Source organism: Xenopus tropicalis, chromosome 2 (assembly GCF_000004195.4).
Source record: "Xenopus tropicalis strain Nigerian chromosome 2, UCB_Xtro_10.0, whole genome shotgun sequence".
Taxonomy (NCBI): domain Eukaryota; kingdom Metazoa; phylum Chordata; class Amphibia; order Anura; family Pipidae; genus Xenopus; species Xenopus tropicalis.
In genome coordinates this window covers 70115355-70128270 of record NC_030678.2, presented here as the reverse complement: position 1 = coordinate 70128270, position 12916 = coordinate 70115355, and the positions used below count along the sequence as shown (strand labels likewise).

The 12916-nt window shown below is 37.9% G+C and overlaps 1 protein-coding gene across 8 annotated transcripts in view; it reads left to right on the top strand.

Annotated features, from left to right (window-relative positions):
• zc3h11a (zinc finger CCCH-type containing 11A) overlaps positions 1-12916 on the top strand; it is a 68332-nt gene that overhangs the window by 30616 nt on the left and 24800 nt on the right. For all 8 annotated transcript variants that reach the window (XM_012970664.3, XM_004910686.4, XM_004910688.4 and 5 more), the window contains 3 exons: positions 304-381; positions 2210-2284; positions 3191-3289. In XM_012970664.3, coding sequence (XP_012826118.1) covers positions 304-381; positions 2210-2284; positions 3191-3289 — 252 coding nt within the window. The remainder of the gene's footprint in view (positions 1-303; positions 382-2209; positions 2285-3190; positions 3290-12916) is intronic.

Genomic DNA, 12916 nt, shown 5'->3' with positions numbered 1-12916 from the left:
CTTCAAATTATGTGATAATCCTAAGGATTCACTAACTTTTGTTAGTAATAAACTGTCATTGAGAGGATTGGAGCGCACACGGTTATTCTGCAAACCAAACCAATTGCAGCATCCAGAAGAAAATACCTAATTTGTGTTAATTTGAGTGCGGATGGATCATGGGGGTTAGTTTGTGCGTGTAGAAATTTTTGAGGTTTCCTTGCGAGAGAGATTGCCTCAGTTATTGTAAGCTTTATACCATTCTGGAAATACGGACATTTTGCAGTCTGTCTAATAATGGGCTTATGTTTCTTATCCCTGTAGATGCTGTGGATGGTTCCTCCATTCAGACAACTACAGGAGGGAATATGATTGTCCGCACTGTTTCGTTCTATTCAAAAGGTGGTAATATTTTTAACTACATAACTGTTATCTATCTTTAAATTGTTATATAGTTTTTTGGGCTTAGTTAGGGCCTGTTGGTTTTTAATTAAATTCTAACATTGCTTTGCATAGAATGCATTTTAGGAGAAAAATTTCTCCATCAGCAATTACTTTTATAATACAGGTATAGAATGCCTTTTCCAAATACTCCTTATCCAAAATGCTCAGATTTACAGAAAGGCCATTTCCCATAAAGTCCATTTTAGGAAATAATTAAAATTTTTTTTTTTTTTTTTTTCTCTTTTGAAATAAAACCGTACTATGTACTTGAGAGTTACCCAGCTGCATGAATGTTGGGTTCATTTAATGTTTTAAATTATTTTTTAGCATTCTTAAAGGAATCCCAGAATGAATACTTAACCAACAGATAGTTAATTTAATGTTAAGTGACGTATTAAAGAATCTCGCCAAACTGATTTGGCTGAGAACTGAGAATGTAAATCACCGGTGGGATGTCATATCGGGGAGATTAGTCGCCCGCGACAAGGGAGATTTGTCGCAGGCGACTAATCTCAGCGTGTGCCACAGCCCTAAAGGAAAGATAAAATCACTGGGGGTGCCAAAATGTAAGGCAATTCCCGGTGATTGTTATCGCATTTCCTTATGCTTTGGGTTGGTTCTTCCGTTAGAAAAGAAAATGCACCAGCCCGGTGTAGCTGTGAATGAATGATCCTCTTCCTTCTCTTGTCTGTCTTCGCAATTCCAGCTCCAGCACATGCGCAGTAGAGTGAAAAAGTTATTTGTTAAAGTCCAGCTTTTCAGTCTACTGCGCATGTGCAAGTGAAGATAGTGAAGATAGACAGCTACCCTGGGCGAGTGTAGTTTTCTCCTAACAGATGCACCAGCCTGGGGTATAAAGTAAGTGAAAAAGGTATAGGATTTATTGTCCATAATACTTAAAGGAGAAGGAAAGGTACTATCGCTGAGGGGGCGCCAAAATGTTAAGCATCCCCCAGTGATTGTATCTTTCCTTTTCCTTTAAGTATTATGGACAATAAACTATGCCTTTTTCAGTTGAAATTTTTCAAAAGAGAGGGAGTGTGTCATCTGCAAATGTTAGCTTCATTTAACCTTTTTGTTGCTAGGCAGCATAGCAGCTCAGAGCCTCTATGCCAAAAGTAGAATATTAGATATGTGCAACTAAAGAATTAATATAGATTTCAAAATAGCTTAGAAGAGTTTTACATTTTTTGTGGTTTAGATCATCTTTTATATATACTGTTAATCAGGGCTGTGGAGTCGGAGTCGAGGAGTCGGAGGCAATTTTGGGTACCTGGAGTTGGAGTCGGCAAAAAATGAACCGACTCCGAATCCTACTAAATTTAAATGGGAATAAAAAAAAAAAAAAATGAAGTTTAAATGTCCCAATTCACAAACAGTCATAATTAATTACTTCTGCTATAAGAATAAAGCCCAATGCACACAGTGCATAAACGAACATGTTGAGTGACCAAGAAGCATGCTTTTTGTATAAAATACATTAGCATATTAAAAACAGAGGAGTCGGAAGTATCAGAAACTGAGAAGTCGGAGAATTTATCTACCGACTCCACAGCCCTGCAGTTAATATGATAAAGCTAATTTTCATGATGCCATGCAAGGTCAATGTCTAATTTGTTCAGACAGCATTGAACGTAGATGTGATGTGGTTTGATAAAGGAATATATATTTTTAGAGGATTTTCAATATTATTGAAAGTACTGAAAACAGACTTTTTTTGTGCCCCTGTTAGGTGTCCTAAAAGTTCACCATGATTTAATGTGTGCTTTGTTCAATTTCTAAACAGATAAACCCAGTATATGCCTAAGCTTGGCTCAAAGACTTGGAAAGCGTACCACACCTACAGATGAAAGCCCATTGGGTAATGCAACAGTTCTAATTAAAAAAAGATTTCAACATAAGCCAAATATAATTTTTGTTGGAATTTCTGTTGTTCATCCAGATGTGTTTTGTGTTTATTTAGAACTTTAATATTAATTCAAGGGGTAGTTCACATTAGTATTCTTAGGCAAGTTGCATTCATTATGTCATACATGGACTATTCCTGCCATTTTGTTTAATTTTAGTATTTTATAGAATATCATGCTCTTATATACCAAATGAATAAAACCACTTCAATAAGTCCAAATGATAGCAAATATTTAGTTAAAAAAATGAAGGTTTTTTTTCTAGAGTTTGAATTATTGGCCTTTATCTGCCCACTTTCAAATTCAAACCAGCCAAAAAGCTACTGCTCTATGAGACTTGTAACTTTGTTATTGTAACTTATTATTTATCTTTGTAGTCAGGCCCTTCCCTATTCATAAGCCAGTTTATCATTCAAACCTTGGTTGCTATGGTAGTTTGGACCAAATAGGTATTGAAATCGCATACTGGGGAACTGGCTTCTGAACAAAAAGCGAAATAATTCAAAAACATAAAAATAAAAACCAACTGCAAATTGCCTGAAATGTTATTGTAAAACATTTTACATTAGGCAATCCAGTGAGTTGTGGGAAAAATGCAGAAGGCATTTTCTTTCTCTTCCATCCGCATTAATCAGATTTAAAAAGTTATAACCAAGAGTTAAGCAAATGCTGCTATCAGTTGCAATTACATTTACAAATAGCTTTTAAAGTAACCAAAATTTTTAATACATTCGTATTGGAAGTTGCTTAGAATTTTATTTTCTTGTTTCAGAGATTTTGAGCTGTTGGTAGCTTAGATTACCAGCAGGCAACAAATCTCCTTGTGTGCCACTGCCCTTACAGTATTTTTCTTTTCTAAGCTGATTCTGTAGGAAGTTTTCCTCCAGCAAAGAAAAGCCTCCATCAAAGACTGGGAAGGAGAATAACACCACATGGAATAGGCATTGACACAAAGAAAGGTACTTCAGAAATTTCATTATTATCACAAATTCAGTACTCTGTACCATCTCATCTCAAGTCTTGCATGAAAGATCAGGGTTTCATTGACTTTTTATATGTCTATGAAAATTGAATTCATCCAGGTTCTGATATACAGGATCTAGTAGTGATAAATGTAAAGTAGCTAAACTTTGGAGTAATCCTAAAAACATGTCACCACTTATCCAAGCTGCTTCTTCAGTTCAGCTGAGTGGTATGAAATTTCTCCATTATTAATTCATTATTCATTCATTATTAATTTGTTTAGTTTATTGGCAGCCTTACTTTAATATAATACTTTTAATTTACAAAAAGATTACTCAAATGTAAGTGTATGTATTGGATAATGTAAGGTATACATACAGCCATATGAAAAAGTTTGGGGACCACTCTTAATTCTTTGAAAGCTCAAGCCAATGATAAACAAAACTCCAAAGTAGAAACTTCCTTTTAATATATAACATGCTTTATGGAAACAGTAGTATTTCAGCAGTGATATAAAGTTTATTGGATTAACAGAAAATATTAATCATAACAAAATTAGACCGGTGCATAAATTTTGGCACCCCAACTGAGATATTACATCATTACTTAGTTGAGCTCCTTTTACAAATGAAACAGCCTCTAGATGCCTCCTATAGCCTTTGACGGGTGTCTGGATTCTGGATGGCGGCATTTTTGGCCATTCATTCATACAAACTCTCTCCAGTTCAGTTAAATTTGATGGCTGTCGAGCATGGACACCCTTCTTCAAATCATCCCATAGATTTTCGATGATATTCAAGTCGGGGGACTGTGACGGCCATTTCTCCCTCTGCATAAATTCCTTTGTAGATTTCGAACTGTGTGAGTCATTGTCTTGTTGGAATATCCAACCCCTGCGTAACTTGAACTTTGTGACTGATGCTTGAACATTATCCTGAAGAATTTGTTGATATTGGGTTAAATTCATCCGACCCTCGACAGCATGATGACCGTAGGTAGCAGTTGTTTTTCTTGGAATCCTGTATTTTTCTTGGCCTACCAGACCTGGGTTTTACAGCAACTGTGCCTGTGCCCTTCCATTTCCTGATTACATTCCTTAGAGTTGAAACTATGGATTTGAAACTATGGATGCACCGAATTCAGGATTCGGCTCGTTATTCGGCAGGGTTCAGATTCGGCTGAATCCACGGTCCTGGCTGAACTGGATCGGAATCCTAATTAGCATATACCAATTAGGTATATTAGGTAAGGGTTAAATGTCCGCGTGAACACGGAAGTGAAAAATGTTTTGCTGCGTGCAGCGATGTTTACCCCTTCTGGTACCTAGCTTATTCTAGTTAGGATTCGGTTTGGTATTTGACCGAATCCCTTGGGATGGATTTGGAGGTACGGCCGAACACTAAAAACTAGGTTTGGTGCATCCCTAGTTGAAATTGACAGTTTAAACCTCTGAGATAGCTTTTTTTGTAGCCTTCCCCTAAACCATGATACTGAACAATCTTTGTTTTCAGATTTTTTTTTTGAGAGTTTCTTTGTGTATCCCATGGTGTCACTTTTCAGAGGAGAGCCAAACAGAAGCACAACTTGCAATTGGCCACTTTAAATACCTTTTGTCATGATTGGACACACCTGCCTATAAAGTTCAAGGCTTAACAAGCGAATCCAACAAATTTGGTGTTGCCAGTAATCAGTATTGAGCTGTTACATGCATTTAAATTAGCAAAATTACAAGGGTACCCAAATGTTTGCACAGCCAGTTTTTCATACTGCTTCACTAAAAATCTTTGTTCAGAAAACACTGTTTTCAGTACTCAGATGTTCCTCGGAAATGAAAGACATATCACTTATCTTTTTTTGTTGAAAGTGGAGTAAATAATTATGCAGGCTGAGAGGGGTTCCCAAACTTTTTCATATGACTGTAATATATATTAGAAGTTACTGTTCATATAAGCATAAGGCCACAGGAATTAAAACGCATAGGTAACTTTCAATAGCTTTATAGTAGGTGGTACAGTATTATAATCTCAATGTATATAGCTAACCAAAATCCACTGAGAATCATGTTTCCAAAAAGTAGGGACATTAAATGATAAAGAATGTAACATATAAATGCAATAATTATCAAATCATTGTAACTCTTTTTTTTAATTGAAAAATGACTACATATATGATACGGAGAGGTTATTGTTTTCTGGAAAATATATGCTAGTTTTAATTTGAAGCAAGCAACACAATTTAAAAAAGTTATGACAGGGACATGTTTTTCACTGTGTTGCATCACCTCTTCTTTTAACAGCACTCTGTTAATGTTTGGGAAATGAGAAGGCCAGTTGCAGTAGTTCTGAAAGTGAAATGTAGTCCCATTCTTGCCCGATATAGGATTTTAGCTGCTCAACTGTTTGGAGTCTCTGTCGTATTTTTCATTTCCTAATGTGTGCCAAATGTTTTCAGTGGGTGATAAGTGTGGACTGCAGGCATGCCAGTATAGCACACAGACTCTCTTAAAACAGTAAGGTGACAGCAGCTTGAATTCCTTTGTGTGCTGAACCAGAAGTCAGCTTTACATCAATGACCTCAGGCCCAAATATGTGACGATGCCACAAAGGCCCAGGGCTAGGGCGGCATGTTACCCAGCTGCACCTAAACTTTGCTCACATACGAAGCACTGGGACAGGATGCTGAAGATTTAAAAAAATTTCAAGGACAACTAAGCTTTACCTATCGTTATAGCTATTTTGGGGGGAAATAAGTATTGAAGAAAATTTGGTGTTACTATTCCTCTAAGTAATGGAGATAATTTGGTTATAAAGAATACAGAAAAAGATTTTTTTTTTTTTCCCCGATCTATACAATAGAGGGCTCAGATTTTTAAAGGAGATGTAAATGTTAAAAAAACAAATCATATATTTAGCCTTAGACTACTATTCTCTACACTACCATAATTTTTAATATAAGACGACCTTAATCCACCGTGTCCAGCACTTCCCCCTGGTGTTTTGCAGTCACATGTGCCATGTTTGAAAGTCTTCAGAAGGAGCAGAAGCCCCCACCCTCCTGGAAAAAAATGGCCGCAAGTCGCGCATGTCACGAGATTACAAAGTCGCGACAAAAAAGTCGCCAAAATATACATAGTATTGTATTTGTGCGACTAAATATTCACCGCTATAGTAGAGGAATATTGTGGCGACTAGATATTCACCGCTATAGTAGCATATTGTGGCGACTAAATATTCACCGCTATAGTAGCAAATATGAACGCAATGTTAGCCATACATGCCAATACTTTAGTAAAATTTCGTAAAAAAACACATACTTGAATAAATAACACTGCTAAGTCCATATTTTATTGCCAAAAACTCATTAGCTGTACTTTTCTATAATTATCGCCTGCCTGAAGTAGGTGTTAATTTTCACATAGACTAATGCGATATTTAGCGCGCCTAAGTGTTTGTGAATCATGCGTTCGTATTCATTTCTGCGCGCAAATTAACGCATGCGATATGCGACTTAACGCACGCGGTAATACTGTTGTGAATCGCACGCTAATTGTCGCGTCTATTTTAACACAAAAAAAGTGCGATAAAATTTATTGCACTTTAGTGAATCAACCCATATATATGTATAAATATATAAGTGGACCATAAAAAGAACTGATGTTTTATTTACCAGCAGGCCCTTCAAACAGACAAGAGGTTATCTTTTCAGATTAGGAGAAAAGGGTCCCATCTACATATTTGAAAAAATGTTTTTTGAGAGTTTGTACTGTACTGAAGTGTTTGTACTGGCAAATACCATAAACATTAGATAGCTTCAAGAAGGAGGTTGGTTCTTGGCACCTATGTTCACACTTCCAGTCATGTACTTTGAAGGATTAACCTGCATCAATGAGAATCCTGGTACCATTGTGACTGGATCATACCTTCTTACACCTGTCAGTTTCAGCCTAACTGAATAAGTTCATTGGAACCATTGTGATTGGATGTCTGTGACTGTACTACCCTCAAGGGTTTAAATGCCGGGGAGTTCCTACCAGTCATTTGAACTGAAGAAGCCACTCGGATGAGTGTTGGAAAACTTCGATGAAAAACTCAGAAAAGTCCAGTTGTTTTAGACTTAATTCTACTAGATACTATGTGCACAAAAATATTATTTTGTGGACTGAGGTCAGAAAGAAAAGCTAAATTTTGTTATGACAAGAAATTTTCTGTGTGCACCGCGATTTGTTGTGTGCATTGGCTTAAAAATATGTGTGTGCATGAACGAGAGCACAGCTTAGAGATAAGCCTGGCTGGTTGCATGTGGTTGAACCTCTGGGTAATAGTAACCATAATGTTATTTCCTTTGATATGTGGTGCAAAAAACAAATACACACTGGGGCAACAAAGACCATGAGTTTTAGAAAAGCAAATTTTAGCTTCTTAAGGGCAGAGCTTCAGAGCATAGATTGGGGCATTATGTTTTTCGCTAAAAACACACAGCAGAAATGTTTGCCATTTAAAATATTACTGTTCTCAATTTAGAAGTATATGTAAAAGGGTTAAGAATCACCCTATGTGGCTTAACTCGGACGTAAAGAAGTTAATAGGGAGAAAAAGCATTTAGGAATTCAATCCGCAGGGACAGAAGCCGCATTTAATGAATATAAACACTATAATAAAACAGCAATCCGGAAGGCAAAGATGGAAAATGAGCAGCGCTTAAAAGGTTGAGAGTGTGGCCCCAAAGTTACTTGAAAATATAAACTGTAGATATGTATTTACTGTTATTTATGCCCCTGGAAAATAATTGTAATAATGTAATATACAAGTATGGAATCTATTATTTGGAATGCTTGAGAACTCATGTGCACCAACAATTTATAAGACCATTAAAGAAAGTGTTAATATAGGAAAGGGTGCAAATGAGAATTTGTTTCCCAAACCCACATAGGCAAAACAGAATGTCAATACAAATCATTCAGTTGCTCACTGCACACTGCAACGTTTCGGAAACCAGTCCGTTGTTATGGGGATTCTGATGTGCAGGTTTTCTGTGTATGTTTAAATACTGTAAGACATGCCTCATTTGGTACTGCAAGTGAGCGAAATAGGAAAGCGACGCCACTTCCGTCAAGTCATTTCAGCTAGTATCAGCATTAAAGATGTGCATAAAAATTATGAGAATGTCGCATTTTAAAGAAAAAGTATTGCATAAGTAACTCATAGCATTTTACACTTCACCATTAAAAGTAAATAGGTGAAATGGGATTAGCTGTTGGTGGCTCTGCCCACTTTTTTTCTAACTTTGAACGACAAATACCCAGTGAGTAACTCTGGAAAGTTTAACAACCCTGGAATTAATACTTAAATAATGCCATCAGTTTATATTTAAACCAATGAAATTTAATGGATGGAAATGGATTGGCTGTTGATGGCTCCGCCCACCTGTTCTAACCCTGAATATGTAGTCAGCCAGTAACTGACTGTGCAAAGTTTGGGCACCCTGGCATAAATAGTCAAGGTTTATGGGAGATAGCTCTTAGTACAAGTTGATCCAGGGACTGGTACGATTGCCATCTTGGAGTCAGGAAGAAATTTTTTCCCCTCTGCGGCAAATTAGTGAGGCTTTACATGGGGTTTTTTACCTTCCTCTGGATCAACTAGAAGTTAGGCAGATTATATACAGTGGAGGAAATAATTATTTGACCCCTCACTGATTTTGTAAGTTTGTCCAATGACAAAGAAATGAAAAGTCTCAGAACAGTATCATTTCAATGGTAGGTTTATTTTAACAGTGGCAGATAGCACATCAAAAGGAAAATCGAAAAAATAACTTTAAATAAAAGATAGCAACTGATTTGCATTTCATTGAGTGAAATAAGTTTTTGAACCCTCTAACAAAAAAAGACTTAATACTTAGTGGAAAAACCCTTGTTTGCAAGCACAGAGGTCAAACGTTTCTTGTAATTGATGACCAAGTTTGCGCACATTTTAGGAGGAATGTTGGTCCACTCCTCTTTGCAGATCATCTCTAAATCCCTAAGGTTTCGAGGCTGTCTCTGTGCAACTCTGAGCTTGAGCTCCCTCCATAGGTTTTCTATTGGATTAAGGTCCGGAGACTGACTAGGCCACTCCATGACCTTAATGTGCTTCTTCTTGAGCCACTCCTTTGTTGCCTTTGCTGTATGTTTTGGGTCATTGTCGTGCTGGAACATCCATCCACGACCCATTTTCAGTTTCCTGGCAGAGGGAAGGAGGTTGTCGTTCAGGATTTCACGATACATGGCTCCGTCCATTTTCCCGTTAATGCGAATAAGTTGTCCTGTGCCCTTAGCAGAAAAACACCCCCAAAGCAAAATGTTTCCACCCCCATGCTTGACGGTGGGGACGGTGTTTTGGGGGTCATAGGCAGCATTTTTCTTCCTCCAAACACAGCGAGTTGAGTTAATGCCAAAGAGCTCTATTTTGCTCTCATCAGACCACAGCACCTTCTCCCAGTCACTCACAGAATCATTCAGGTGTTCATTGGCAAACTTCAGACGGGCCTGCACATGTGCCTTCTTGAGCAGGGGGACCTTGCGAGCCCTGCAGGATTTTAATCCATTGCGGTGTAATGTGTTTCCAATGGTTTTCTTGGTGACTGTGGTCCCTGCTAATTTGAGGTCATTAACTAACTCCTCCCGTGTAGTTCTAGGATGCTTTTTCACCTTTCTCAGAATCATTGACACCCCACGAGGTGAGATCTTGCGTGGAGCCCCAGAGCGAGGTCGATTGATGGTCATTTTGTGCTCCTTCCATTTTCGAACAATCGCACCAACAGTTGTCACCTTCTCTCCCAGCTTCTTGCTAATGGTTTTGTAGCCCATTCCAGCCTTGTGCAGGTCTACAATTTTGTCTCTGACATCCTTGGACAGCTCTTTGGTCTTTCCCATGTTGGAGAGTTTGGAGTCTGCTTGATTGATTGATTCTGTGGACAGGTGTCTTTTATACAGGTGACTAGTTAAGACAGGTGTCCTTAATGAGGTTGACTAATTGAGTAGAAGTGTCTAACCACTCTGTGGGAGCCAGAACTCTTAATGGTTGGTAGGGGTTCAAAAACTTATTTCACTCAATGAAATGCAAATCAGTTGCTATCTTTTATTTAAAGTTATTTTTTCGATTTTCCTTTTGATGTGCTATCTGCCACTGTTAAAATAAAGCTACCATTGAAATGATACTGTTCTGAGACTTTTCATTTCTTTGTCATTGGACAAACTTACAAAATCAGTGAGGGGTCAAATAATTATTTCCTCCACTGTATAGGCATTATGGTTGAACGTAATGGATGTATGTCTTTTTTCAACCCAACTTACTATGTTACTATGTAGTGTGAGAGAGGCAGGATTTTAAATTTAAAGAAAAAAAAAAATCAATAGGTGAGGTGTGATTGGCTGTTGGTGGCTCCCCCACTTTTTAAAACCTAAAAATGCAGTCCCCTAGTGACCCTGGTGTTAATACTGGGAGAATGGTTGAATTTCCCCATTGAGAATCAATAGTTAAAATCTGATTGGCTGTTGGTGGCTCCACTTTTTCTAACCTTGAGTACGTAGTCACCCAGTGGCTGACTCTGCAAAGTTTGGGAACCCTGGCATCAAACCAATAAAATTCAATAGGTAAAATCTGATTGGCTGTTGGTGACTCCGCCCATTTTTTCAAAAATAAAACTGCCGTCCCCTAGTAACCAACTGTGAAACGTTTGAGGGCCCTGGTGTTAATTCTGTGAGAATGGCAGCAGGTTGCATTTCCCCATTTAAAGTCAATAGGCAAAATCTGGTTTGGCCGTTGGTGGCTTCGCCCTCTTTTTCTAACCTTCAACCACAGTTACCTGGCTAACTCTGCAAAGTTTGGGGACCCTGGTGTTATTACTGTGAGAATGGGAGCAGGTTAAATTTCTGCCAAATCAATAGTTAAAATCTAAATGGCTGTTCACAGCTCCACCCACTTTTGGGAATCCAACAAACATCGTATTTTCTTTCAGGCTGACCCCATGACTTTGTGATTCAAGTTAGGGTATTGTAGCCTGAAAGCTGTAAGATTGGCAGCAGTTTCAATTTTCCCATAAAAGTCAGTGGGTGAAATTTGACTGTTGTTGCCCCCTCCCATTTTGAGGTCATCCAACAAATGTTGCTGTTTCATTCGGGGGTAACCCCATTATTGTGTTATTCAAGTTTGGGGGTTGTAGCTTCAAAGCTGTAAGTGTGGCAGCAGTTTAAAAATCTTCCTTGTCAAAGTCCATGGGAAATTTGGGGTGTTCGGAGTGGCGCCACAAAAAGACGGGGACGGGATCACTTAGAAATGCACAAGCAACCTGCTCCGCTATAAGGCGAAGAAGTGTGGAGAGTTTGGGTGTTGTACCTCTAAAACTGTAGGAGGAGTAGCGTTTAGAAAATGGGGAGCGCTAAGAAGAGGAAGAAAAAGCGGAAGAATAAGCCAAAGTCGAAGAACAGAATGTTTGGTTTTTCAACCCAGCATAATTATCAGGAGAAAAAAAAAAAATTTAAGACCGTGGTATTCTACCACAAGGGAATCATAACAGTTCCCAAAGTTTCATTCCCGTGGTTGAACATATGATGTGTCTACAAAAGGTAATCTCAAATGACAGCCGATATAGATACCCTCATATTATCATAATAAATATCCAAAGTGCAATAGTGTCAATAAAACGTTCGTACGAGTACATAAATATCATATACATACATGAATATATGTTACCAATAATAATAGTAAAAGTGCTGGTTCAACAAATAGAAACCGATATTTAATGATGAAAATGTCCCATTCACCAAGTAGAAAGTCTGGGATCAATTGCCGATCCCAGCAGTTCACCCAATATGTGTACTATACAAATATATTCAAAACAATAATAAATGCATCTGAATTAAAAACATTTCCCAAATATATACAAACAGAGGTCATAGTCTATATAAGAAGAGCTACCCGGGGCCTACGAAACCCATTTCAAAAAAGTTCTTTCTCTTCATTATAATAATTGTGCACTGTTTAACACTTAGATGTTGCCTTGGTAACCAGGTCGAGGCTTTGTCTGCGATCCTTATCACATGACCTATGAATGACATCACTAACAGCCAGAGATCTCGCGAGATTTCGTATGATCATGGACTTTCACCTTGTAGTTTAAATTCTGTTCACCTGGGGTGGGTGTTAGGGAATGCTACATTGAAAAAGGGAACAAGATGTTCCTGAAACGTCTGTATCCTTCTTACTGATTGCTCCAATAAACCTGCATGGAGGCAGTTTTTTTGCACCTACTGAATCGTGAGTTCCTTTTTTTTTTACAGCCGAAGCCACAGCTTTTAGGAATATGCACTCCAAGTTAACTTTATCATAACTTTGGATAGCACAACCAATTTTTTCTTTTTGCATCTTCGTTCATTCCCCTTGGTACTCCAGTGTCCAATTTATAAATCCACTCTAGTTCTCTTTGTTTAATCTCTATTTCCGCGTCTCTTGAGAATCTTTATTCTGTCAATGCCCATAAACCGTAACTGCCTCACCTGATGTCTCTCAGCTAAGAAATGCATAGCAACCGGTGACATCACTTTACCAAGTCTCTATCACTTTTATGTTCATCTATCTGTTTCATTA